Source organism: Tetrao urogallus (genome assembly GCF_951394365.1).
Source record: "Tetrao urogallus genome assembly, chromosome: 24".
Lineage (NCBI taxonomy): Eukaryota > Metazoa > Chordata > Aves > Galliformes > Phasianidae > Tetrao > Tetrao urogallus.
This window is the reverse complement of record NC_136837.1, coordinates 2,344,201-2,371,623: the sequence shown is the minus strand read 5'-3', so window position 1 is coordinate 2,371,623 and position 27,423 is coordinate 2,344,201. Positions and strand designations below refer to the sequence as shown.

Here is a 27,423-nt window from a genome sequence, read left to right as displayed (position 1 = left end):
GGGAGCCCAGTTTTGATATGGCTGAAGATGTGATGCAGACTGTGGCTGTGGCTCTCTTACTCCAGGATGTAGTGGCTTTCCTTGTCAATACAATCTCAGCATCCAGATGAAAACTGCAGTGGCTGAAGAAGCTGTATCTCACTCTAAACCCACGTGCTGCGAGGACTCCTGGGACCCAGAGACTATTTTTGGCCAGTGAATAAGTCTCTGTGTGTACACAATGCCACTCTGGGATTTGGTTACACCCCGAGGAACAAACTTTCCATGGTGAAGTGGAGCAGGATCTGGGCAGCATCTGGTCCAGGCAACAGAGCAGGGAAGTGAGAAGTCCTGGTGTGGCGGTGCCATCTCTGTGTGCATCGTTGATGTCTGCAGATAGCAGATGCTAACCCAAAAGCAATAGGGGTGCTCTGATGACAGTCTGCACCATCTGGAATACTGTTATGGTTCATAAAGCGTTTGCATGTTTAGTGGATTACACTACCAATAATGTAAAGTGATTGAACACCATTGTATTGTAGATTATAAGGTTTATATTCAGTGTAAGCCAAAGCTGCACACAGCCGAGGAAAAGGCAGGGGGAGCAGTCACTGCGAGTGCCTCCCTCTGTAGAGCAGATTCTGCTCTTTGCACATGGGACAAGGGCTGCAGGAAGAGCAGGGTGAGCTCAGGGTGTCACTGCCATGAGGAGGTGACACTGCTTGGCTGGCAGGGTTGGAGAACAGGAGGGGACTTTAATCATGACAGTAGTACCTTTCACCAGGTGACCACTTTGCTGGTTTGCAGTTTAGTCCACTTAACCAATGTTTAAGTCCGGGAATAGGAGGAAGTGTTTAAGGTAGGGCACAGTCAGTGCTGGAGACCAAATTTCCACCTTGAAGCAGCCTTTCTGAGAGCTCTCTGTAAATAGGCTCTCACTCATGGCATTCCTGCTTATCAGAGCAGATTGGACTCCTCGCTTATGCTGCTGTAAGGAAGGGTTCAAGGCTCATTCAAGTCAACAGTTGATCCACCTGAAAGAAACATCTCCCTTCCAGTTGTGATATGGGGACCTGGGGGACAAGATTCACTTTGCTGATTTTCAGCCTCTCGGACAAACGTTCTCATGGCAGAATACAAATCAAGCCCTCACATTTCAGCATCTCAGGCAATGTGACAATTCATTTCTGCTTCTCACAGTTCTTAACTCAAATGGTTCTGCAGTTACTGTAGTTTCACAGCCGTGGTTTAACCAAAATGCTGTGGGTTTTGGTGCCCTGCTCCCCAGTGGGGCAGGCAGCTGTGCATCTCTGAGCACGCACTCCTGCACTGGGGTGGTAGAGGGCATCCTAACACCGAGCAGATGGTGCCAGGAGTTTTGTATCGTGCGTTTAATAAAGGTTGGTTTATTAAAAGTTGGTTTGTAGCAATTATTTTTCGCTAGAATGAAGCTGGAGACTGGAGAGTCTGACCACCATTCTGGTGTTTAGGATTGATATAAAGAGTTTAAGGGAAGTAATGGGAGTTAAGAGCAGCAGCTGAGCTGGGTGAGGCAGAGGTGAGGACGGTGTTGCAGACAGAGCAGGAATGGAGTTCCGTATGGCTGCTATGCAACGACATGGGCAAGTGTGTGTGTGATCAATGCTCATTTTCTGAATGGAATTTGACAGAGCTGCTGACAGTGCTGGGAGCTGAGGGTGCAGCAGTGAGATGGCCTCTGGTTCATCCCTGTGAGGGCTCAAGAAGGGACCAAAAAAACGTTTGGGACTCAGCTGCAGGACGCTGGCACTGACGGGGACAACAGAGGTGCTTGAGCTGGAGCAGCTCAGCGGAAAATCTCTTTCCAATCTTGTGATCTTTCGTTGAGAAATCACAAGGCGCTTTGGTCTCGGTCCTCCTTTTAAATCCACAGGTATAAAGGCTTTGATCTCCTCCCAAACTCAGCTCACACTTACATCAAGGTACCGAAGTCAGACATTCTGCATAATCCATTTTCCAGACTCGCAGCCCAGCTGGAATTGGATTTGGTTGATCGGATTTCTTGTTGGCCTAAATGGGGAAACAGGATGGCTTGGAGGGGGCAAATGCCATCTGATTTTCTGAGCTCCTTACCGTCAGCTCTGAGGTTTGATGCACGCAGGGTTGGGTGGGATTGAAGGTGAAATAAATGGGTTGGGAAGCTGGAGGTGAAGCAGGTGGCTGAGAGTGAAGTCTGTGAGTGGGGAGCACTGCATCCTCAAATGCTGTGGGAGGGAGTGCAGCTCTGAGCAGCCGAAATCGTGAAGCTGAGAAGGACAGAGGCTGGTTACACTGTGCTTAGCCACACTATTTATCTGTGTTTGTATTCTGGGAGGTGAGGCTCACCTGTGTGTCGCTGGGGCTCTGTGGCTGCCCAGGGGAAAACGTTGTGTGCAGCTCATCCCCAGAGCAGCTGGGATCCCCTTGGGAGTATTGGGAACCAATGGGCAGCCCAGGGCTTCAGCAGCCCCACGGGTTCACCCACTGCTCCCCAAATCCTCCGCTCTGTGCAGGGGTTGTGCTGCACATCACTCCTTGTTGGCATTGCTGACAGCATGTCTGTGGCTCCAGCACAGCTGCTGCCATTTGGAAAAGAAAAATTAACCAATTTTGCTTGATTAGGAAGTCACAATATTAGTTTTTCAATGTTTTTACTTTGTTTTCATCGAGGCTGAGAAAACATCCTCCTGAGAGCAATGCTGAGGGGTGCAAGGTGCCAGCTGGGTTTCTCAGACCCTTTTAGAGGAGCTTTGTCTTTAGGGTTCCTATGGCATTGAAATTGGGTGTGCTGGGGCTTCTTGCAGCAACTTGGGAGCACAGTGCATCCCTCTGCTCCCCAGGGCAGCAGACAGGGGCAGGATGGGGACAGAAGGAAACAGAGGGAAAGCAGCAGGAGCCTGGGAAGGCCAGGAAATAAAGCAGAACTCTCAGAGAAACAGCTCCAGGAATATCCAGGGGTGAGTTCTGCTTAAAGAAAGCTAAATCTGTTCAATGCAAACGGCACTGAGAGCAGCAGGCAGTGCTCACTGTGAGAAACCAGGGCTCCTTCCTTGCTTGTGCTGTTCTTGCAGAAGGACATAACAAAAACAAAGGTTGTGTCAGAGCTTGTGTCAGAGAGTTAACCTGTTCTGCTGGAAGCAGGAGTGATTGATAGAAAGAGAAAAGCACCAGGTGAAATGATTTTGTAAAACACCTTTATTAATTCACTATAAGATCGGAAGTGCAAAAGCTTCCAGGTACAGTTGCCCCCACATGAAAAATGTGCACAGGAAAAAAAAAACAAAACAAAAAGGACCAAAAATTCGCTTGTGAATTGCAAGCATCCAGAGATACACAACAAAGTCCTTCGGGTGGGCAAGAGCTCCTTCCTGGTGCCCTGCATTGCCTCATCGTGCTGAAATCGGCTCCCAGCAGATGAGGAAACTTCAGGGTGCTGGAGGAAGGGCTGGGTGGGTGTTTGGGGACGGTGCTCACGCCCGCTGTGCTGGTGGGTGCTGGGGCTGCCTGCTCCCCACAGCTGGGGTGTTCGTGGAGCCCATCTCTGCAGCACACCCAGCTGCATGGAGATCATTGCTGCCTGCAGAAAGCAGCGGATGCTCGAGGTGCCACGGAGCATTGCGAGGGTTTGTTTTGTTGGTTGGGTGATGAGACGTGCAGGAGAATTCCTGACCTGGTCCCTCTGGGGTTACTGACATTGTGACCGTTCCAGGTATGAGCATATCCTTCAAGTTCTGACTGTTGGTAGAAAAAAGGCACCATTCTGTGTTTTTAATGCTTTAAAACAAAGAAAAGCCACTGATTCACCTCTCTCCTTTTCTTAACTCAGAGATGTTTTTGTCTTATGTTATCACTAATGATTGCTAATGTAATAGCAACAAATCAAAGAATTGTGTGACCAAAGCCATTTGCTTTTGGGGAAAACATTAAGAATGCTCAGAAAATATATGGAAAGAGACATCTCAGGTCTGCTTTTTGGGCACAAACAAACACTGCTCTGCTCTTCAAAGGGAATTATCCCTGTGCAGAGGACCAGCTGGGGACTCTGCAGATAAACACATGCCCTATTCCTGTTTGCAGCAGCTCTGTACCCAACGGAGGTCCCACTGAGGAGCAGAGTCCTCGTGTGAGCTGAGCTCCCATCCAGATCCATGTGCTCTGTGGGTGCTGGCATTGGCCAGTGGCTTGATGAGAGCTCTGACTGCTCTAATGTACCTGAACCCTGCGTGCTGCAGCTCTCCCTGCCCACAGAGGTGGAGCTCTGCACACTCCTACACAGCAGTGACCTTCAGAGGCACCCGAGTTGAGGTGGGCACTGGCAGCCCTGCAGCAGCATGGCACGGCCGTGTCCCCAGCATGTCATGCTGCATCGACCCCCCCCCCGTGCTCCCTCCACAGTGCTGTGTGTCAGCAGGGCCAAGTGTTCGGGGGGGACGTCAGTCCCTGTGCTCATAGGGTGCCCAGCGCTCCGTCACAGCATCAGAGTGGCATTGGGACAGTCCCCAGCTCCCGCAGTCACAGCCCGTTTCGTGTCAATAATGCAAAGGAAGGGGGAAGAAAAGTTTGAGGGAATGTGTCCTGGAGTTTACTGGGCAGCCTCCTCTGCCTCCTCCGGAGCGTGTGGGTTCTTCCCATCATTCTGGATTAATTTCACAATGTGTGTCAGGTCCAGGCTGCGGGTGAGGATGTCGAGCAGCACCTCGTCCTTTTGGACACCTTCCATGAACTCCTCCAGCGAGAGCTCACCTGTGACACACAGCCAGAAAGGCTTCGTTAGGTCTCATTATATCCTGCAGCCCTCATCCTCCACCCACAGCCCCCACACCAGTCCAGGAGTCGTGGCACGGGCTGAACCATAGCACACAACCCAGCCCCACAGCAGTGCAGCCCCACACTGCAGTGTCCCCCTGGTGCCCACAGGGACCTATGGAAGGGCAGTGGGAGCCAAACCTTCCCCTCACCCACTGCTACGGGGCACCCAACACCCAGAATTGCTTCAGCAAATCGGGCTGCAGGGAAGGAGAAGGAGAGGGCAGAGCTTAACGTTGCATGGGAAACTTCCTTACCATCCCCATTGATATCAATTTTATCGAACACCATGTTTGTGAACTCCTCAGCTGTCATGGCTTCATTGCAGCGGTTGATGGCTCGGATGGCCTGGAAAGAAAGGAAACACAGAATGGTACTGAATGCTGTGCAGGTTTCTGTATTGCTACAAGGAGCTCAATGATCTGACACGAGACACTTTTTTCCAGACATTTAAGTTCTGGAAGGGACAAGTAAAGTCCTTCCTAAAATAATGGAGATTAAACTCACTTTGAATTGCACTCAATGCATTAAAAGCTTAAGTGGGCATACTGGGATAAGCCAGGAGCCCTTCACCTCTGCAAATCCTTAGATTAAATTCAAGTGCTTATCTCAGCCCAGGCTGCAGTGGCTATGCTCGTACATGCCATCACAAGGGGCTCACTGTGCACCAAGGTGTGGGGCAGCTCAGGGCTGAGGTTAAGGCCAGGGTGAGGGTTAAAATTGAGTTAGGATTAGGGTTGGATTAGGGTTAGGGTCACGGTGAGGCAGGTCCCAGTGTGCTCTAAGAAGGCGGGTGGGAGCACTGGGCAGTGCCTGCTGATTTAGGGAGTTGTTTGTTGGGTTGGGATGTTCCCATTGCAGCCTCTCTCCACCCGTGTCTGATAACCCTCGTCTGTGGAAGAAGCAGGAAAAGCAGAGCCCACTCACTTTGATGATGTTTAGCAATTCTCCCCGGTCAATGCAGCCGTTCCCGTCTACATCATAGAGTTTGAAATACCATCGCAGCTTCTGATCCACTTTGCCTTTCAGAACCAAGCTCAGGGCTGCCACATATTCCATGAAATCTATGTAGCCATCCTAGAAGCAGAAGGATTTAATCTATATAGAGCCTTAATGAGCAAACTTCACATATGTACCTGTCAAGGGATTCATGAGCCTCAAATCTCCCCGTGCTAAAGGAATCTTGCTCTGCAAAGCAGCAGTAACTCAGAGGTCAAAGAGGAGCAGGGCTTATGGTGGATCACCCAGCGCTTTGCTCTCTGCACACACGTAACAGCTCCTCTCTGCTGTCAAGGGGTTTGTCTGCAAACTTCCAGGAGAGAAGCAAACCCAGGAGGGACCCAGGGCCATGCAGAGTCCTGGGTACCTGAATCCCATGGCCTTCCCATCCAAATCGCTTCAATGGAAAATGGTACATGCTACAAAACCATGGAAAATCTTCTGGAGAGAGTAAGGTGGTGCTTTGTCAACGAACAAAGCCCCGGGCTGTCCCATGGAGCAGCTTCCAGAAGGGATTATCTGCTCTGCTCCACTGCTGGATTAGTGCAAATCGCTGCTGAGCCCTTCCCAGCAGGGGTCTCCTGAGCATCAATTCCTTTTCCAGGCACGGAGTCAAATACCAGGCAGTGAGCAAGGAAAGGGCTCGGGCATAAGCAAAACCACTTTTAGAGGATTCATGGCCTAAATTGTATTATTTCCGTGGGATTAAGCCCACTAAGCATGAAGCATCCTCCTCATCTCACTGGTGCTCAGGCCCTGCATGCAAACCTCTGCGGGGAATGGCAGCTCCTTGCCAGTGCAGAGCATGTGCAACAAAATCAATGACATGGCAATCTGTTTACAATTCATAACAACAGAAAATCACACCCAAGCTGTGCTGCAAAGCATTGTTTGTGCCATGGTGGGCTTCTGCAGGAAGCAGAAGGTGTCACAACACCAAGCCTTTGAGGGCACTTCATTTTAAAGGGATCGCAGCGTGCCCAATAAAACCCTACAATTTTAGTAACTTTAAATTCAAAGGGAAACATCAATCCTTGGAGAGCCTCTTCCAGAGCAATCAGCAGGTGAGGAGGCTCTGCTGGCTGATGCCCTACTGCATTTCTTCACACTGCCTAATTACAATCTATGAGGCTGCAGACAATCAGGCCATGCATTGCAGATGCACACCTACACTGCCAACGCCCGCCATCGCGCACGGAACAGCACGCAGCCAACCCACAGAGCAGAGTGGGAAGGACAATATTTACCTTATTAAAGTCAAACGTCTCAAACATTTGCTCAACGTATTTGTTTGCTGACGGGCTCAGGTTTTTCAAGCCAAAAAACTGTTTGAACTCATAGAGGGTGAGCTGGCCTGATGGGCACTCCGTCATGAACTTCTTGTACCACTGGTGGCACTCGGTGGCACTCAGCTCCTCCACTGCTTTCCCATCCATGTTCCCCATCTCCACACAGAGCGCTGGGCACTTTGCAGCCAAAGCTGGAGGTCAGTGGATGAGTTCTGAGGTCGGTGGATGAGTTCAGAGGTCGGTGGATGAGTTCAGAGGTCGGTGGCTGAGTTCTCAGGTTGGCAGATGAGTTCTGAAGTTTTGGGGCTTTGAAGTTCTCCTTCTCACCTTTAAAGTGCCTCGTGCTGGTCCCAGCCCAGCGGTGGTGGTGATGGACGCGGGTTCCTTTGTCTCTTCAGGCAAATGTAAAAGCACAACAACCAAAAAGCACAAAGACACAGAGCTGAGGGTGCCATTTAAGTACCAGCAAATCCTCCCTCAGCCAATGAGGAGCAGGGTGGACCCCCACCAGGAGCATTAAGCATTCAGGTTTAAAATAGAAAGGAGGTAAAATGGGAAAGTCTTGCAGATTACAGCCCAGCAGAAGATTAGGAGGGCAGAATTTGCTCCGTGACAGTGTAAGCTCCTAATCTACTTCACTTACAGTTTTCTGTGGGCTCACACGAACAACAGCTTTTGCACCAAAATCAGTGTCAAAGAAAAAGAGAGGAAAGCACTCAGATGTTCTGGTGGTGGTGTCACCCTATCGCTCTTCCTCAGCCTTATTCTACTGGAAGATTCCTGTGTGGGAATCACGGAGTCACAGAATCACAGAATGGCTCGGGTTGGAAGGGACTTCAAGGATCATGAAGCTCCAACCCCCTGCCACATGCAGGGCCACCATTTAATACCATTTAATACCAGCCCAGGCTGCCCAGGGCCCCATCCAACCTGGCCTTGAACACCTCCAGGGATGGACGGGGCATCACAGCCTCTCTAATTCAAATCAATTTGAAATTCAGAGAGGGAAATTTCCATTTTGGCTCCTATCAGGGATGCTGTTAGGGTATATTGGATGGACACAAGCAACATCATTCCTTTGAATGGCAAAGTGTAAGTGTGAATGCAGCTGCCAGATGCTTGTGCATGGAAGTTCCTGCACCACTGTAAGCCCCACATCCACCCTCACAGCACCCAGAGGAGGACTGGGAGATCACAGGGCATATCCTGAGGATGTGGCATGGGCCTTCTGCTAGCGCTGTCATTGTGGAGCTGCCCACAGGGAACCTGTCCCATAGCACCTCTGCTTTTAGATCACAGCCTTAAGACAAAGAGCTCAGTTTTGCCTGCAGAGCCTGGTGTTGAGCCTTCATTGAAGTAAATCAGGAATAAGTCTGCTCTGGTAGGTGGCATTACATAAGCATAAAACAGTTATGAAAAAGGAATTAGATCGAGGAACTGTAATTGGATGTACTAATCCTGCTCCTGCCCGCGGCTGGCTCAGCTCCTGCTGTGCCCAGCGTGGTGCAGAGGGAGCCTCTATGGGGCAGCCTGTCCCAAAGCACAGCCAGGCCTTGCAGTTGTTGGGTGCCCATTAATAGAGGCAGGGTTGCGTGCTAGGGGTGGGTGTGAGCTCACCAACAGTTTCCAGAGGCTTTGCTAACACTGCACCTGGAACACAAGGCTGGGATGCTCCGGGAGAGCAGCACGGAGATGTGCCAGCCACCCCACAGCCACTGGGAATAATAATTTCCCTGTGCGTAGGGCAGCTCTGTGAGCAGTGCCATGGCTCTGCTGCCCGTCCCCTGGCTCCATGTCACTTCTGATCTATGCCTTCGGGTGGGAAGCAGGAGGAAGACCAACAGCTGCTCTCAGTGCTTGGGTTTATTGCTCTGCCTTACGGCTTTGAGTTGGGATGGGTCCCCATTTCATGATGTTAGCGCTCTGGACGTCCATCACCTTCTTGGTGTGATCGGTGTCGTGGTGAAAGAGGTACCCACAGGTCGGCCTCTGTGAGGTGTAGAAAGGGCTGTATGAGTTGGAGCAGTGCCGTGTGTAGAAGAGGAACTTGAAGGAGTCAGGTTCCTGGCCCCCAGTGTGGGCAACAAAGGGGACGAAGCGGGAGGCCAAGGTCTGCTCTGAGCAGTGCTGTGCTGGGGATCCCCGGCCCTTAGGGCTGGGTAGAGGGTGGGGAGCATCCTGCTTTGCTTTGTTCTCCCCCATTCCCTTTGCCCTCTTCTGGTCTTTGCTATGTGTGGCCTTCTGGTGTTTCAGTCACCTGAAAAAAAGTTGGACAAATGCATTTTCAATGGACAAATGCACTGCCGTCAGCCAGCAGTGCTCAACATCCCGACGTGATCATTGCGTACCAGTGGCCAAAAATCAGAATGAACATAAACCAAAACACACTGAGGGACTTGGACTCATCCCCCACTGCTTGCAGGACACTGCTTTTCCCTTTGGTGTTGGGCACGGTGGAGCCCTGGTCCCAGATTAGGGTCTCAGTAATAACACCTATAAATAATAGCAATATGAGCTCCTTCCACTGCCATGTCAAGACTCCTCCAAGCAGCAGCCACAGCTGACAGGCTGTGCAGACAGCTTACCCCAGCCTGATGCATGAGGTGCAATGGGGTGTGAGCAGCAGCAGCATGCAAGCACAGCCTGGAGGCACAGCCCTCAGCAGTGCCAAGAGGAAAACAGAATTATTGAATCTGGTGAGGCCAGCCTGTCCCTGCCCCGAGGTCAGCACACCAGAGACGTGCCCAGCACCGGACCAGGGGCAGCACAAAGCAGCCATCCCACCCATAGGGATGAGAGAACCCTTTGCAGGAGGACACGGTGTGGGTGTGTGCCCAGCACAGCAGCCCTGCCTCGTGCCCCCCGGCTACTCGAGGCTGAGCCTGACTGCAGAATTATTTTGCCATGGTTATTTAACCATGACTCAGTTATCTTGTTTTCATTGATGGCAGCTCTGTGCCGATGGAAACTGGCTCTTCCCCCAGCAATTATCCTATTTACTTCTGGGCGTCCTAAATAAACTCCTCGCTGTCTGAATTTATTTTTAACCACATAAAGAAGTTTCCCAGTTTCCGTGACGCCCTGGCTTACTGGTGCTCTATTTTGGTTCTGCGTATCTGGCTCTGAACAGAGCCTGCTAAACCTATTATGAGGGGAACACCAGTGAATCATTTATAGAAATCTCCCTCAGCCTCATAGGGAAATGATGAGATCCCCCAGGCTTATCGCCTCACTTTGTCACTTATTTCCCAGATGCAGCCATCTGCCCGGTGCCTGGAAGTCCCTGTGGCCAGAGCTCAGCACAAGCACTAGTTCAGCTGTCCCTCCTGCAAGGAAACAACCTGACTCCCAGCACTTCCCATGGGAGACAAAATATCGGGGCTTTGGGTCTCGAAGATGTAAGAGCGGACCTTGCACTGCGGTTTGTGGATCCCTGCTCCAAACACTCTGAGGTTTGCTCAGTTCCAATCACAGTCACACGTATGCATGATTACAGCTCCTTGCCTTGTGCGCTTTGACAGATAGCAGACAAGTATACACACGACTGAGCTGCTGCAACTGCACCCACCCAGCAGGGAGGCATCAGCGTTATTAAGGCAGCGCATTTGGGGTGTGTGGGTAAGGCCTTGAGTGCTTTGAAAACCTAACTGCTAAGTCATGTAGATGCCTTTGAGATGTGCAAGGCTCGCACGCGCCCTGCGATAGGGCAGCGCTGGGCAGGATTCTGGGCCGGGGAGTGCTGAGCTCTGGGCTTTGCTCATGCCATGGGTTCGCCTGCCCTGAGGCTTCCTCCTCACCCTGTGGGGCACTGAAAGATCCCTCGTGCCCGTGTGGGTGCACCTGATTACGTGATCATGGAGGGGAAGCACCAGTTCTACGTCCATGGCACTATTTATGGTACTGGCAGAGCTCTAGCAGGGATTAAGAGTCCTGTGCAATCCTATTTTGTTCAGCCATGCATTTAAGGCCTCTAATCCCTCCCACATTGCCTTTTGACTCCCAGAGAAGATCCCTACAGGTGGGGTCACAGGGGCAAGGCTGAGTTACCAGAGTATTCTGCCCTGCTGGCAGCAGCAGCCCTACCCTGGGATGTTGTCACTGCCCCTGCACAGGGACTGATGCATATGCACAGGGGCAGGGATGCTGCTGCTCCCTGGCACCACGATGTCCTGTTAGCAGAGCTCTCCCTGCACCGGGGCTTCTGGGGCCATTGTGGTGTCACCAGGGTGGTGGCCCCAAGGCAAAGGGGTTCGGCCACAGCTGCCCATGCAGCTGCTCTGCCACCACCACCAGTTCGTGGCCCCGGCAGCACAGACCCAATATTCCTTTTGGCACGAGCTGCTTCGTTGCTTGGCTTTCTCCTCCCAACTTCTATGGGGTCTGGCAGCAGAACCTCAGTGCACAAGCATTTCTCACCAAGGAGATCTGCATCTGCAGGGCGCAGCTCCCTGCACTGATGCAAAGGCAGATTGTTCTGGGGTGTTCACCTGTGATCAAAGAGAGCCTCACACAGCAGTGTTCCATCACGGCAGTGTTCACAGGGCTATCTCTGTGCCACGAAGTCAGCTGGCAGCCACCCCAGTCCTCCCAGTCCTCCCAGCTCCTCCCTGCCAAGCACCCAGCCCAGCAGCCCACCTGCCCCACCAGCAGCATCAGCCTCCCTTAAAACACAGCTGTCACTAAGTGGGGCATCTTCACTACATCATCCGAGCCTGCCCTGTGCCTGCACCACACCTGGTGTGCTTTTCTTTTGCTCTTTCCATTGAGGTATTCTTGTGACCCCCATCTGTAGGGTGCAGAAACTGCTGGTGCTGGTGGAAGGGGCTGAACCATCCCTCCCTGTCACTGCACAGCAGCGCCGCAGCTTCACAGCGCCTCTGACATCTCTGCAGTGCAACAGCATTTTGTGAAGCAGCTCTGTGCAAGAGAGCTTCCTCATCCCATGGAACTTCATTGGCTTATCTCCTCAGAACAGTTCCTCTTCTCCTTCCCCTCTCTTGTGACTTTCTTTGCCTTTCTGCGCGCCCCGCTCCATTTGTTCAGTCAAAGACTGTGACTATCAGCCCAGCACTTACACCTGGCATGTCTCGCAGAGATATTGTGTCCTTTCACATAACAGTGCTTTTGTTTCACCCATCGGCTGGTGAAATAAAACCGCTCCATTTGGCAGCATGGGGCTCCTTCCTCGCATTTGATTTCTGCTCCCCAGAGGTGCCCCTCTCCCCTGATCCATGGCTGCAGCCCCCAGGCAAAACCCGGGGCGCGCAGGAGATGCACTCAGACAGATGTTTGTTTGCTTCCGTTCCACCTCTCCATAAGCAGCAGTTAAGCTAACAGTCCCGAGGGCTGAGCCCCACTAATTACAGAGCAGGTCAGGCCTGGAGATTCCCTGGCAGCATCAGCCTGCAGGATGGGCGTGGGGTGTCGGTGGATCCAGCTGCATCCTGGAAAGGCTCTGAAATATCACAGCCTGTAACAGGCCCAGAGCTCACACAGTCAGCCTCTCAGCTTCCCTTCCTTTTGCATTTGCCACTTTTGTTGGCTCTTTTTCTCTTGGTGTTGCCTGGCCTTTCACGACATGGTTGGATTTGCCTTTTGCCATGTCACAGCAGTGCTCGTTTTTCACTGTTCCCACACTGTGCTTTGTGTATAAAGAAAACGCTGTGGAAAGAGGGATTTCAAAAAGTGATTAAATATGTGATAGTTACCACTGGGAAAGAAATCAGTATCCTTTTGACTGCCAAAACAGCATGGAAGCAGAAATAAATGCAAGACAGGAGGACCTTACACTGTAGCTGTGCTTCAGAGTTAATGTTCTGACAATTATTTGGGGTTTAAAGTTCTCCCGTAAGCCCCATCATTTATTAATAACCAAGGTTACTCATTAACCCTCAGCTCTTATTTGTGTGACGGGACATTGATGGCAGCGTGGGACGCTTCAGAAAAAATGATCTGGGGTCAATTCCCACTGTCTTTCAGCTTCTGTGTCTGAAATAGCCCAGCTGCCAGCAGTGCGGGGTGTGCAGGGAGGGCTGGTGTTTGCATGGATCTGTAGGGGATCCGTATGTGTGAATGGGGCTTTGCAACTCTGCGAGCCCCGTCCTTGTGGGCACCCGAGGGCAGCGGATGGGGCTCTGAGCACCTGATGGAGCTGTGGGCGTCCCCGTGCACTGCGGGGCAGTGGGACCTGATGGCCTTTGCGGGTCTTCTCCATCTCAAGCCGTTCTATGCTCGTGGGACAGCGGGACAGACAGACAACCGTCGGGCAAAAGCTTGGCCACGCTGGGGACGAGTCGGAAAAGTCGCGTGGCTGCACCTGGGGCTGAAGGGGAAGCAGAGGAAGGCGGCGGGAGGAGCGGGGCCGGGCGGGCACCTGGCGGAGGCGGGGCCGGGCGGGGCCAGGTGTTCCGGCCGCTCCGCTCGCTCCCTGCCCGCTGCCTCCCGCTCCCAGCGGCCCGGTGCCGCCGGAGGTTCGGTGCCGGGAGCGGAGCGGAGCGGCGGAGCCCCGCCATGAAGAAGCATCACTCCGTGCAGGGCACTTTCAGCCGCCTCTTCGGCAAGAAGCACGGCACGGCCGCCGCTTCGCTCTTCGCTACCAACCCGCCTTGGATCTTCAGCCAGGAGGTGACCTCCGACAGCGCTGGAGGCACCGGTCAGTGCTCCCATCCTCCGTGCCGCCGGGGGGGGGGAGGAAAGCTTGGGGAGGGGCGACCCGGAGCGCTGCGGGGCGGGGAGAAGGGCTGCCCCGTTCCCATCTCGTCCCTGCGATGCGGCCGCGCCGCTCTTTGCCCGGCTTTCCTCTCCCCTCCCTAAAGCTGTTTCATGAAACGCCGTGATTGAGGGGGGTGCTGTTTGCGTTTCGTTTGCTTGTAATCGCAACGCTGTGCCCTGGGGGCTCAGGGAGGAGGGGGAAGGGGTGACGGTGGTGCAGCCGGGGTGGCAGCGGCCGCTGCAGGATGGGGTTTGGCTGTGAGCTCCCAGCGGAACCTCCAGCGCTGCTCCCCCGCTGTTGGGCGAAGCGGTGCCGTCGCAGCGCGGTTACGCCCCGAAGGCCGCTGGTGAAACTCGGGTAAAACGTGATGGAGTTTCATTGCAGCTCTTGAACGCGGAGGGAAAATCTCTGCTTTCTGCCTGCTGCGAATGTGAGCGGGATTCGGGCCTCTCTCTGATGTGGCTTGAATTAAAAGTAAACAAACAAAAAGCAAGCAACAAACTTGCTGCCTGCTCGCTACCCAATGGGCTCCCATGGCTGCGGCACAGTACAAAGGCATTCCTTGCAGGTGTAGGAGCTGCTGCGCAGAGTAAAAGCCAGAAGTCCTGGAACTTGTGCATAAATGAAGGTGGTTGAATCACTGCCTGCCATCCTCGTGGTGTTCGTGCTGTTGGTTCATTTCTATGGCTCCAGGTTGCCCAAGGAGGTTGTGGATGCCCCATCCCTGGAGGTATTCAAAGCCAAGATGTGGCTCTGGGCAGCCTGGTCTGCTTGTTTGCTACCCTGCACATAGCAGGGGGTTGGAGCGAAATGATCTTTATGGTCCTTTTCAACCCAGGCCATTCTATGATTCTGTGTGGCACATGCATTGAGTGGCTGTGCTCTGAGCAGTGTGTGCTCAGTGCACTGAGTGGAGCAGTGCTCCCAGGCCCTCTTGGATCCCAAACAGTTTATTTTCACCCCATGAAGCCCCATGCGCTCCCTGCCTCTCAAGGGTTTGCTGCATCTTTGCATGCCGTGGTTGCTGCCCAAAAGAGTCCCCTGCCCGTGCGAATCCCCACCTTGGTTTTTTCATACAAAGTAAACAGAAGTTAAGCAATGTGGGAAGGGTGTAGGTCTGCCTGTCACTGACTCAGAGATTCCTGAACGAAGTGACTGCTGCCGCCTCCTCGCTGCGGTTCCCGGCTGTGCTGCGCCTGCTCCAGGTGATGCAACCAACCCTGGAGTAGGAAAGAGTTCCATTGCATGTGTTGTAAATGGCTTATTTTGTTTCCCACAACTGAGGGGACACAAATGACTTCAAAACAGACCGAATGCCACAGAGTGGCCAACGCTTGGCCAGGGCCAGCTGCTCCCTGTGGCTCCAGAGCTTCCCCAAGCTCTCCTTCCAGGAAACAGCACAGTGACAGACCTGCAGCAGGCAGGTCCTGTTTATCTAGCAAAGAAAGCACAACTACAAGCACTTCATTTTACTTTAATTAAATGCATTCAGGTTAGAGATGCTTAGTAATCTAGGATCAAAGACCTTGTGATCTTTAATACATTTTCTCACTGAGTTTACTTACTCAATGTCTTAATAGGAAATTCTCACATTATTTCAGGTCTCTGAACCGCTCTATCTCCGCTCCACAAAGCTGTCTGAATCAACATTCCCATGTTGTGTTGGCCTTGGCTCTTGCTGCTTGCTTGCTGAATGTGGGGTTACCCGAGGGGTTGTGCAAAATTAACATCAGTAATTACGTGCTGGCATCTCAGGGAAGTCCATAGGGACAGAGGATGGTGGATACACTGGGCTGTACGTTAGGGCAGACTGTGGTGGGAGAAAGGAGAAGCTTGCATGCCTGCTGGACCTGGTGTTACAGCTCATGGTTATGCTGAATTCTTTCATCCCTCCTGAGACGTTTCCAGCCCCCACCGTGGCCAATTCCTTCACTCCAGGTGAAGAAAATGCTTTAGTTCTGTGGGGATGCATTTAAGCATTTGCCCTCCCCTTATCTCACTGAACTCAGTGTAAACTTCTCTTTCCTTCTTGGCTGATCTCTGCTGGTCCCCAGTGAGCAGAGCTTCTTGCAGCCAATGAGAGGAAGGCGCACCGGCTCTCTGAAGTCCCTTTGAGGTGTTTGAGTTTGTTCAGCAGGAGAAGTTCCTGTTTAATGATTTCTTCTCTGCAGTGTAAGACTGCATTCCATCCATCCCAGCCCCAGTTGGACCTGTTCTGATTCGTTTACTATTTTAGAGAAAATCTGCCCTGCCTCCTGGTCTTGCCCATATGTATGCAATGCCTGGTGTCTCCTTCCCACTCTGTTTATCAAACCCTGGCAGCAGACGTGGCTGTGTGCCATGACAGCCCAGGATTGTCCAGAGACCCCACCAGGGCCTCCACCTGTGTGAGGAGGGGGTGGCAGCATGGGGACACAAGCTGTGCCAGGGGACATGGTCAGCCTGCTTGGAGGTGGTGGAGGCATGGAACCGCAGCCCTCTGCTACCACCGAGCTTATGCAACTTTTGCTCTTCTGCTCCTCAACCTTTAATTTCAGTATGGAACTTGACAGAAACTATTTCTGCACTTCCCGCTTTAGCATGGGAGCTTGAGCACTGTGCTCCCAAACTTCTCAAGGGGAAAATAAGTCTGTTTACTTCTCAGCGTCAGTGTTTTGGAGCGGAACGCTGGTTCTTGGTTCCACTTTATTGGTTTCTGCTTTATCCTCTTTGCTATCGAAATCTGTTGGTGGGAGCACTGCTGCTGACCTTCTCTGGTCACAGCTGCTTTGCATGCTTCCCCCCCTCTTCCTTTTCAGACCCCTGTATTTGGTGGTGGTCACCCTGCTTGGCTGGGAATTATTGGTGCATCTCCTTCCAGCCAAGGTGGGGTTTACACGCTTCAGAGCTTCTGCTTGTAAGTTCATGCTGTTAATCAGACACAAAGAACGCAATTAAAGTAATTTTATGAGCTTTATTCTCCGTCAGAAATGAACTGACCCAAGAGGTGTGGCTGAAGGTAGAAGCACAGGGCTGGGAACCAGCAGCACCTGAGAGCTTCTGCTCGCAGTGCCAGGGCTCTGTGCTCATCGTAGCATTTCGTGGACAGTTCGGAGCCTCTCTTCATAAAGCTGGCTGGAGGCTCAGTGTTGGGCGAGCAGTTTGTCTTACAGTGCCAATTATGAGAGGCCAACTTGCAGCAACGCACAGAAGGATGCTCAAGGGATGCCATGTCACACATCCAGCTGGATGAGTGGCCCCAGCACCTGTCCTGCTGGGAGTGCACAGAGAGAGGCCAGAAAGCACCTCCTGGGGAAGTTCTGTGTCTGTTGCTGTGCTGTCCCAGAGGGGTATCTTCCTTCCCCAGACCAAATCTGGGTGGGGAGTGAATTGGATACAGTACTGACATTTGGTCCTCAGAGCTAAATTTTGCTTCATTGCTATTAGAAATGAGCCTGACAGAGAGATGCCTGTGCTCTCCCACCTTCACCACCTGGAGCCCAGACCTGCCTCCTCAGCTCCGATCCCCTACACAGTGTGATGCTCCTTGCCCGTTTCTGGGAGCTGATACAATAAATCCTTCCCAGCGCTTTCTGAAGCGAGGTGCTGCCCAGTGCTGTTTCCCTGCTGCCCTGAATGCAGTTCTGCTGCTAACTGTCCTTTCTTCTTCTCAGGGGATGTGATTGAAGTGTATTATGGTGACAACCGCTTTGGGACGATGACCGACTCTGGAACTGCAACGTTGAAGCCTCGTCCCAGAGTGCGGCCCCTGCTGACATTCCTGCCCCTGGTGAGTGTTGGCCAGCAGTGCTGTGGGCTGATACCCAGAACCAGCCAGGCTGGTTGCTTCCCTCATCCTCCTCTTTGGGGAGGGGGGGGAAGAAAAGAAATGAAAAGCCAAACCACTCTGTAATGATGATGAATGCGAGGGATTAGGAGGTGATTCGAGTTCAAGGCTCTTGTTGGGCATAGGCGAGATGCTTGGGTGAGAGATGTGAGCATTATCTGCCTTGTACTTTCATTTTTGTCAAAATTGCTGAGTGTGTAGATGAACAGATCTGGCTGGCGCTGCTCTTTGTGTAACTGCTGGCAGTCTCTGATCTGGCGTCGTGCTGGATAGAGCAGGAGGAAAGCTCTTGTTTCTGGCCCAGGAGCAAGGAGGCGATGCAGCAGGTGCCTGCAGAGCCTGATGGGCTGCACTGACTCCAAATCTCTTTGTTCTGGTGTGAAACAAAGGAGTAGCATCTTCCGTGTCCCATAGCAAACACCAGACGTGAATGTCAAACATCACAAGCTCAGCAAGCAGGGAATGACCAAGCTGCGTTTTTCCTTTTTCTGTAAGGAGTTTAGGGAGTGACAGAACCTTTGCACAAGCCAAAGGCTGACATGGAGGGAAGAGCAGCATGTCCATGTCTGAGCTAATCCCAAAGGTGACATCTTTGTGTTGCTAGATGAGTTTGTGGTGGTTGAAGTCGCACTCCTGGTCAGAGCTCCTCCACCCAGCATGGCTGGGGATGGGACTGGACAGTGGGTTTTGTTCTCTACATCTGAGCAGCTGTGGGCAGTTGTCACACCTGTGTTATCAGGACACTGTCACAAAGCTTTGTGGCTGTTGGACAGTTATTTTTCCCATTCTCTGTGTACGGGATAAAGCTCTGAGCAGGGCTACCAGTGTCCAAAGGAGGGAGTGCCAGTGCACATGGACCACAGGTGGTTGGACCACAGCTGGGACACCACTGCCTCCAAAAGCCACAAGTGCTCAGTGCTGGCTCTGGTGCTGCACTGCCACTTGTGCTGAGCGAGCTATCTTCCTGTGTAAGGCACCCTTCCAGTGGTCTTACCTCATGTAGGTACATGAAGTGGGAAGTGTGGGGTTGCTCAGAGGTAGTTTGGAGATGGTGACAGCTAAATCTGAAGTGATACGGGTCACTGAACACAATTAGAAGTCCTTAGTCTTGACAAGCACGTCCTGTCTGAGTAAGGGATGTTTTCCTTGTACACCCTCATCCTTCAGAGCAGTTATCACCCGCAGCAGAAGAGCTGGTCTGCTGTCACCTGGGTGCAATTCATTCATGGGTTGCACAGGTGTCACTGGGAGGACAACGAGGGGGGAGGCTATAGAGCACTTGAAAGCATAATTAGCAAGCTACAAAGGATTGTGCCCTCCCCAATGCCCTCCAGAAGACCACAGGAGGTGAAAGAAATCACATGGGCTGAGTCAGTTAGGAGCAGTGCCTGAAAAAACTCCTCTGGTATCACAGAGCTCAGCGCATGACCGTAGCTGGCACCCCGTAGCACTTGCTGGGTCTTTGCATCTTCTCAGAGCTTCCAAACGTCTTCCTAGTGGGTGTGAAGGTGATACTGGAGTAAATGGCGCAAATGGAATAAATACTTTGGGCTGTCATCCTGGCAGTGCTGTTTTCCTGCTGCCTTCGGGGGCACAGATGGTCTGGGGGGGTTCTCCCAGAGTGATGGATCCTTATCACTGTGCTCCTCTTCTGAGAGTAACGTGTTTAACTGAAGAAATCGGCAGTAGGTGTAAGCCACATATTTTTGAGGACCAGTCTGGGTTGATAATTTGCATTATTTTGATCAGGTTTGATGATGATTTGTCTTGGCACAGACGCTTCTGCTGCCACACGCATATTTGCGCTGGGCTGATCTGCAGCCTTAACCCTTTCTTCCCACCCAACCCCTCTGCATTCCCCAGCCAGCAGCATGCTGGGGAGCAGCTCGTGGGCAGCTGAGTCAGGCAATTGCTCACACCCTGCCCTGCAGTGCCTGCTCCCTGCATGCCAGCATTCTGCAGCCCTCCCTGCACACCAGTGGGCACCGGCAGCCCTGGATGGAGCAGGCAGAGCACGGCCATCTGTCTGTGCAGTGTCCCTTTCTCCTGCAAAGCTTTGGCACGTGGGGGATGAAATTCCTTTGGTTAGCCACCAAATTTCCCAGGCTTTGCTTCAGAATAGAGTTAGGAGATAGATGTCCTTACATGGGGGAAATAGTTGGCTTCTTTAAGACTCTCAAAATGCAAGGTAGCTGTTTTGGTGCTTTATTTAAGGAGTGGCCTTAAACTGAGCTCACTTAATGGGTGGGAAGCATGGGCTTCCACAGGAAATGCCCAGAGAGGTGGTGCCCTGTCCTTGCAGACACCCAAGCACAGGGCTCTGAGCACCTGTTGGATGTCCCTGCTCAGTGCAGGGCAGTGCAACCAGGTGGCCTTTGGGGGTTCCTTCTGTCTCAAACAATTCTGTGATTCTAAATCCATGGGAAAGATTGGGGGAGCTGAGGACCACAACGACAGGCAAGCTCTTCCACTGGAGACAGAGGATATTTGGTTTTGTCTCAGTGCTGAAAAGGGATTCCTGGTTGTTGCAGTGAAAGCTCACCCTAATAGGATCCTCAGCACACAAATCTGATTTCGAGCACCACAAACTGGAAATGCAGGTTCCTGGTGCACCACCCACGAGCACGGCAGCCTGCTGTGAATCAGCGGGAGCTTCGGGCTGTCACACCCCTAGCAAACACATGGGAGGGAAATAATCTTTCTGGTCATCTCTCAAGGCTGGCAGTGCATTGGAGATGCTTTCCATTTTAGAAGCCAGGTTGTGATGTGAGGATGGGTGGGTTTTCAGATGCTGAGCATTAGTGATTGCCACAGAAATTTTGAGTGTGAAACAGGCTTGCCCAGTTTTTAGGACCTGTTGAAGTAACATGTCCAAAATGGCTCATTTATGATGTGTGGACTTTGTTTCCTCCAGTTTTGCATAGATCTCTTCTGTCTGCTCTTTCTTTTCTACCCACTGCTATCCAAACATGCGATGCATACTTTGCTTTTGATTCAGGTCAAACGAGCCCCAGACGTTTTTGTTCTCCTGTAAATGAGCAGAAACCCTCAGTGTGTTCTGGAGATGGGCAGCAAATGAATTTCCATGGAAAATGGGTACCATTGGCTCCTTCCTTTTGGCCTTTGGAATTTGGTTGCATCGGACCATTTTGTTCTCTGGTCTTGAAGTGTCTCTGTTACTCTTCATCTTCTTTCTGGCTTTCAGCTGAAGCTGAGGATCCTTCCTCTGCATTGTAGCTTTATGAATGGTATGGAACTCTTAGATGAGGTTGTAAAGCTCACCTGGTGCACTTTGCCACTGACAGAGATCTGTCCTAATGCCTCAGCAGACCTTGGCTTCCCACCAGCGTGAAGTTCCCTGATCAGTTGCTCAATGCCATGAGCTCTGCGTTCCCATTTACTCTCTCTGGGCTTGCCTTTATCTGGCTCACTCACTTGTGGTTATAGAGGGTGTTTGGTCATCTGTAGGGCAATAGACTTTGCAAGGGCAGTAGGATGTGCACGTTTGGGTATGGGAAGGACACAGGGCCCTTCTGAAGGGCTCAGGCTTCTGTTGAAGTCAACTCTGCCCCAGCAGCTCACGTTCCCAATTTCCTTACATCCGGTATGTAATGCTCACGTGCTGCCTGTGCCCTGCGTGGGGCTGTCTGTAGGCACTCAACCTTTGAGCAAACAGACTTTGGAATCCTATAGCAATCTCCTGTGAAAACAGTGGTGGTACCAACGAAAGGCAAAGGGCGCTGGCTCAATCATTACCAAGACACTGCACAGACATGGTGCAAGCTGAAGAGTGTCTCCTTTTGCACACACAGCAGTGTGTCCCCAGCTCCTGCCTACGGGAGCTCCTGGTACGTCCTTGCTACGGTTTATCTCAACACTGCTATCTGAAAGCCCAGTGCACTGCTGCAGCTGCTTACGTCTGCGTGGCAGCCTGATTCAGCATCAGGTTGTGTTTCAGCCATGGGTGTGTTATTGTACATTTCATGAGCAACTGCAACCCCAACCTTACGGTGAGTCACTGCAGGAAGGAGGAGAGCCTTTCTGCTTTTGGCAGGCGTGAGGCAGGAGCCCTGGTCAGCACTCTGGGTGAGTCACCGTGCTGTGAATATCTGACAGTGGGTGGCTGTAATTATCACAGCTGCCCTGGCTGTGGGCATCCTCACAGATGTGTAGGCTGCTAAATTGCACGGTCCTGCAAGAGCTAAATGTGCTGCTGAGTCTTCAGCATGAATGCTAAGGGAGTGATTGAGAGTGAAGCAAACCACACAGGCAGCAGTTTTCCCCAGCCTGTTCAGATATGCTGGTGCCAGAGTTTCCCAAAAACCTGGAAGCCTTTCTGCAGCTTCAGTGGCTGTGGCAGAGGCTGTCAGGGCTTGCTGCAGAGCAATGCCCACAAAACCAGAGAGAGCGATTAAATTGACTTGATAGGTGAATGGTGAGAAACTAATGCTGCTGATGTCAAGTTGTGGAGCCCTAAGCTTGGGTGTGAAACAACCACGCTCCTTTCAGCCTGTCTGCACCTGACTAGCAAGGAAAGTTTTGTCCTGTGGCTTGTGCAACCTCGACCGCTTCCAGTCCACTTAAACAGCATCAGCAGCAGCTGCTGCAGTACCTCCATTGCTGTGAAACGGCACTGGATCCCATCAGGTTTCTGTTTGCTTAGATTACCAGCTATACAGCCTACTGCCTGCTTGACAACCTTTTATTCTAAATCCCTGAGCATTAAACAGCTCTGTTTTCTCAACAGAACGCCCAGGAATCCCACGGGGTGGCTGTGCCAACACCATCAGTGCCGGATGACTTTGAGGAAAAGGCAGCTCTTGGTAAGGGGTCTTTCCAAAGTCCTTCAGTGCAACGAGTTCAGCAAGTCCTTGGACTTGGGGAATCCTTTGAAGAAAGTGTGCACGTGCCATGCTCTGGAGCAGACAGTCTGATCCTGAGATTTTAATGCTAAAACCAGACCTGCTGTTAATAACTTTGTGGGGTCGTTGAAAATGAATTTGTTTTTAAAAGTTGAGGTGTAGTGGCTGTTAGAGTTAAGCAAGCTTTAGACAGCTGCTCAGCAAAATAAACCAGCTTCCTAGGAGGATGGCTGACCAGAGGAAATTCTGGTCTTTGCAGTGCTGGTGGAGGTGCTCATGCCACCCTGCTCTCGCTATTCCTTGCAGACCCCGGCTCCCAGATGAACGGGAACTACCGGATGTACAGCTCGGTGGGGGACCTGCGCCCACAGGCTCTCGAGAGGGAAGATGAGGATGAGGACATCCCTCCGCCACCATCAGTGCCCCCACCACCCCCTCCAACAGCCCCACCTCCAGCCCCACCGGCTCCTCCACCACCCGAAGCACTGCCACCATCGCCGCCGCTGCCACCACCTGAGGCAGTGCCACCACCCCCTGCCGTGGCACCTCCACCACCCCCAGAGCCCACTCTGCCCTCCCCCATCACGCCAGCACCTCCAGATTTCATCCCGCCGGCTCCACCGCTCAGCAAGGCTCCTGTACCCTTCAGCAATGGCATCTCCAAGTGGAAGTCTGAGACGGTGCTGAACACGAGGCAGGTGGATGATGAGGGGCCACTCTGTCCTGCTGAGACCAAGGTGCCGGCTGCCCCCAGTGCAGAGGAGAACCCACAGGCCCCTAAGCAGTGCCCCGAGCCCCACCTCACCTTTCCCAGGTCCTTCAAGGTGCCCCCGCCTGCCCCGGCCCGGTCCTCCTCCATCCCCGTGCAGGAGAGCCAGCCTTCCCGCATCGAGCCCTTCACCCGGCAGCCCCATGCACGGCCTCCCCTCCCACCCTGCTTCACCATCAGACCCGCAGCCAAAGTTCATGCAGGAGAAGCCAAGGAAAGAAATCCGCCTTTGAGACAGCCTGTCACCAAGGCAGCCCCTCCTCCGTTGAGCCCCAAGCCGGGCGCTGTGCTCAGCAGCCGGACCTCAGTGCCCAGCTCAGAGCCGAAGAACCTCCAGCCAAAAACAGACATCAGAGACTCTCCTCCAAAATCTGAAGTTATCACTGCAAATGACCTGGAGCTGCCCCCTCCGGACTATCCTCTCTGTGAGGACAGTTGGAAGGATCCCAGCAGTCTGAGCCAGCTGCAGCATGAGCTGTCGGCCCTGCTGCGCTCTCCCAGGAGGGATGAGAGGCAGCCGGAAGGGCCAGCAGCCCCCCAGCCCATCAATGGCAGCACCAACCATGCTGGTAACCATGGGTCTGATGGAGCCAGGCTTGTTGGAAAAGCTTTGTCATCACCTACAGGAGAGGAGAGAGAGAGGAGAGAGGGGCCTGGGAGCAGCCCCAGTACCATGGGGGGACACCCTGGTGCAGCACAACCAGCTGTGGAGAGCAGCCCCACTGCGCAGCCCCACAGCGTGAAGAAGATCAGGAGTGAGCTGGAGGCTGTGTTCTCCCTGAAGAAAGAAAGGAAGCCAGCCCTGGGGCTCGGTGGTGAGAAGCAGAGCCCTGAGGATGGTGGCAGTGCCTCGCATTCAGGGTTGAGCCCTCCTGAACCGAGTGACGCTGTGCTGCCAAAACCAGCCCTGAGCTCACTGCCAGCCCCAGCAGATGCTGCAATTGTGGAGAAGAAAACAGAACAAGAGAAGCATCCTGCTCCCGTCATCCCTGCCGCTAACAAGGCCATGGAGAGCTCAACCCCTGCTCCCCGCTCCCCTGACAGCAGTGTGAGCCCCCCAGGCCCACCTCAGAGAGCAGTGGAGGAGCCGCCAGTTCCCCCCATCCCATCACCCCCCATTTCCCCAGCGCCGCAGCCCAACACCGACATCTTCCAGTACAAAGTGCACCGGGCCGGGGCTGGTGAAGCTGAGCCTGCCTGCCCCCCGAGTTCGGCCAGCAGCCCCCCAGGAGTCCTGGGCACAGGGCAGGAGGAGGTGCTGATCCACCCGGTGACAGGAGAGCGGGTAGAGCGGGGCTCTCCCATGGCACTGCTGCTGGCAGCCCGGCAGCGGGCACAGCGGGGCCGCCAGGGCAGCGATGCGGGGGGACTGCCGAGAGCCAGGCCACACAGCAAATTCGGCAGCAGCGCATCAGAAACCACCTCCAGCACCAGCTTCTACCGCCACGAATCCAAGCCTTACTCCTTCACCGTGGTGCCCCGGCCCTCGGCAGCACAGAGCAAGCCGCCGTCCTTCTCCAGTTCCTCAGAGCAGGGCCAGGCGGTGGGCAATGGGCAGCACCCAGGGCAGCAGCGGGCTGCAGCCTCCAGCCTGCTGCGGGGTCTGCTGGAGCAGCCAAAGAACCCCAACCCTCCCCGCCACACCACGTCTGGAGAGGAGGAGGAGAACGGGGAGGCAGCGCTGGACTACGCCATCATCCCCCCGCCCCCCGAGTTCAGCAATGAGGCGGATGAGGTTGGTGGGATCCCGCAGAGCCGTGAAGAGAACCACAAGTGCCCCAGCTTCCCTGACTGCAGCCGAGGCTCCGACGCACCGCGGTACTTCAGGTGGCCTGGCTACGGCCGTAGTTACGGCTATGGGAGCAGCCAGGAGCCCTCGGAGCACAGCAGGAGGAATGGTGACCTGGCACCCCCGTGCCCAGATTACAGCAGCGCCGCCGGTTACCTCAGCCGAGGGCCGAGCAGCCGCCCGCTGATCAAAAAGCGGCTCTACGTCTCCGAGCCTGAACACTCCTACCCCAGAGCAGCTGCCCGGGGCACGGGGCTCCCATCCTATGGCTCTGGGGCGTACAGCTCCTCAGCTGGGGATGGGACCCGCCGCCTCAGCTCTGCCCACTGGAACGGCCCTGGTAGCGCGCAGGGCAGGCGCACCTCCATCGATTCAGCTGGGAAAGCTGGGCCGTACGGCGGGGCTGATGCCAAGTACAAGGGGCAGAATGGGGACTTCTTAGTAGCTGGCAGGTATGTGGCTCCATGAACTGACCTCTGGTCGTTAGTAGAGTCCTGGGCTGAGAAACTGATGGGAAAGCGACACCTTGGGTCATCTGCCACAAATGGCAGAGATAAACGCTTTGCAGTGGCTCTCGTTCCACCAGCTCTGTGGTGAGGATGCAAGGGCAGCCCAGAGGCCGTACTGATGACCACGCTTACTTCTGCAGCTGTGGGTGGAGGGCTGCTGGGTGGAGGGGCTTCTTGTGGGGAAAAGAGGAAAGCGTCTCTTGTAACTATCTTCAGTAGAAAAGCACAGCCATTTTGAATACAGACAAATAGTTTCTTTGGCTTTTGGTGACTTTCCCCACTGTTTTCCTTCCAGACCTGCCCACGGCAGCTCACAGTATGGTGGACCCACCAACACCTTCATGGTCAGACCCGGGGCACGGCAGCCCATCTCCTACACCTACCAGAGTGGGCACCGATAGGCTCATCCTTAGGGCTGCTCCACTGCCTTCGTCCTTCTGCTGGGAAGAGACAACGAGGTGCGTGGTTGTTGCAGGTTTTCTCCACCTGGCCAGCAAACACTGCTCGACACTGCTGAGGATGAATGTGGAGAGCAAACCTGGGACTTGGACTCTTCAAAAAGACTGTCATGGAGCATAGTTACTGCAGACCAGCTACTGTTGTGTGAGCAAAGATGTTTTTCTTTTTCTTCTTCCCTCTTCCCCAGTATTGGTTTCAAATTTGCAGCCTGATAGGTCTTCTAAAATGCAAAAGACCCTTAGTTTAAAGATCGTTACTGGAGAGTTTGGGGGTTTTTTTGTTTGTTTAATCGTGCTTGGGAGTGGGGAGAAGCCAAAGCTGGAGATGTGTGTAATGGAAGCAAGCCAGTATGTATCTGAATTTAGGGGGAATTAAGAACGTGAGGTCAATTGGATAGAAATAGTTTAGGATGCCTGCATCACCGCCCCCTCCGCCTTGAGTGAACACATTACGCTGATGCCTTAAGCCAGCTCGTGCTCTCAGTGCCCATCTCCAGGGCTGGGAGCAGCTGCTCTGCGAGCACAGCTCTTGCTTTCCCACTCCTTTTGGTGCCTGCATGTTTGTGTTGCCGGTTCTTTGTCATGGGAGACTGCAAGGCCTGGCTGGGTGGCAGTGAAGCATGTTGGCAACGTGAGATCTCTGATCTAGGGAATGAATAAGCTAAGCTTTGGTGTAACTGTAAAGTTTTTGACACTCCGGGGTGTGGTGTACCTGAGGGACCTTTCTCCAGCTGTTTCCATCAGCGTCGTGGATACTTCAGTGCAGATCTGCCTGAAGGAGCCAGTGCTGTGTGATGGGAGAGGAGAGTGGTCTGAAAGAGGGTATTTCACACTGCGGTCAGCTGTAGTGAGAATGTATTATTCTGAGGTTTTGAATAGTTCCAGAAGTTAGAAGCAGATCTTCCTCCCAGGTAAACTTGCTGCAAATCACTGTAAGATAGGTGTAAAAACTTGTAGAGAGTATTTTCTAATCGCTGACAAACTTAAAGCACTTTGAGACACGAGTCTACCTTTATTGAAAGCACTTTCTGTTCTCAATGTCATACAGTATCATTAGTTCCATTCAAGCTTATTCTGCTTTGTGTTGCGAGTAGATTTTGCTCTACAATTAGACTCAAAACTCGGTGATAAGTTTTCCCCTCACAGTGCAGGTTTCAGAAGCTATCTTTATTAATGTCACGCCGTTGACATTCTGTTTTACATTGTTTCCAGCTCTACCTAATAATTTAACAGCTGTTTCGAATGCTGCAGGGGCTTCAAAGTATTCTGAACTTTACTTTGCTGTGAATGAAACGAGAACGCAAATACCATAATCAGCCTAACAGCTAATTCATAGGATGTTTTTATGCCAGTAACTCGCAGTGACTTGGAACGCTTCCAGCTGCGCTCCCTCCAGCTGGTATTGAA

At 52.9% G+C, this 27,423-nt stretch overlaps 3 protein-coding genes across 3 annotated transcripts; 1 reads left to right on the top strand and 2 right to left on the bottom strand.

Annotated features, from left to right (window-relative positions):
• Positions 1 to 4,579: 4,579 nt before the first annotated feature.
• LOC306955241 (guanylyl cyclase-activating protein 1) lies at positions 4,580 to 7,247 on the bottom strand (the record flags this gene model as incomplete). Its single annotated transcript, XM_079546489.1, has 4 exons — positions 4,580 to 4,740; positions 5,061 to 5,151; positions 5,731 to 5,880; positions 7,050 to 7,247. The coding sequence occupies 4 exons, from the start codon at positions 7,245 to 7,247 to the stop codon at positions 4,580 to 4,582; spliced, it is 600 nt and encodes a 199-aa protein (XP_079402615.1).
• A 1,707-nt stretch (positions 7,248 to 8,954) lies between these two features.
• Positions 8,955 to 9,723, bottom strand: CIMIP3 (ciliary microtubule inner protein 3; the record flags this gene model as incomplete). Its single annotated transcript, XM_079546491.1, is given in 5 exon segments — positions 8,955 to 9,326; positions 9,328 to 9,348; positions 9,500 to 9,571; positions 9,575 to 9,584; positions 9,677 to 9,723. Coding segments are annotated over 5 exon segments (522 nt in total).
• A 3,878-nt stretch (positions 9,724 to 13,601) lies between these two features.
• On the top strand, positions 13,602 to 25,959 carry LOC306955078 (uncharacterized protein C6orf132; the record flags this gene model as incomplete). The annotated part of the gene is made up of 5 exons (XM_079546312.1): positions 13,602 to 13,743; positions 17,457 to 17,572; positions 22,377 to 22,452; positions 22,798 to 25,501; positions 25,854 to 25,959. The coding sequence occupies 5 exons, from the start codon at positions 13,602 to 13,604 to the stop codon at positions 25,957 to 25,959; spliced, it is 3,144 nt and encodes a 1,047-aa protein (XP_079402438.1).
• Between the last annotated feature and the right edge of the window lie 1,464 nt (positions 25,960 to 27,423).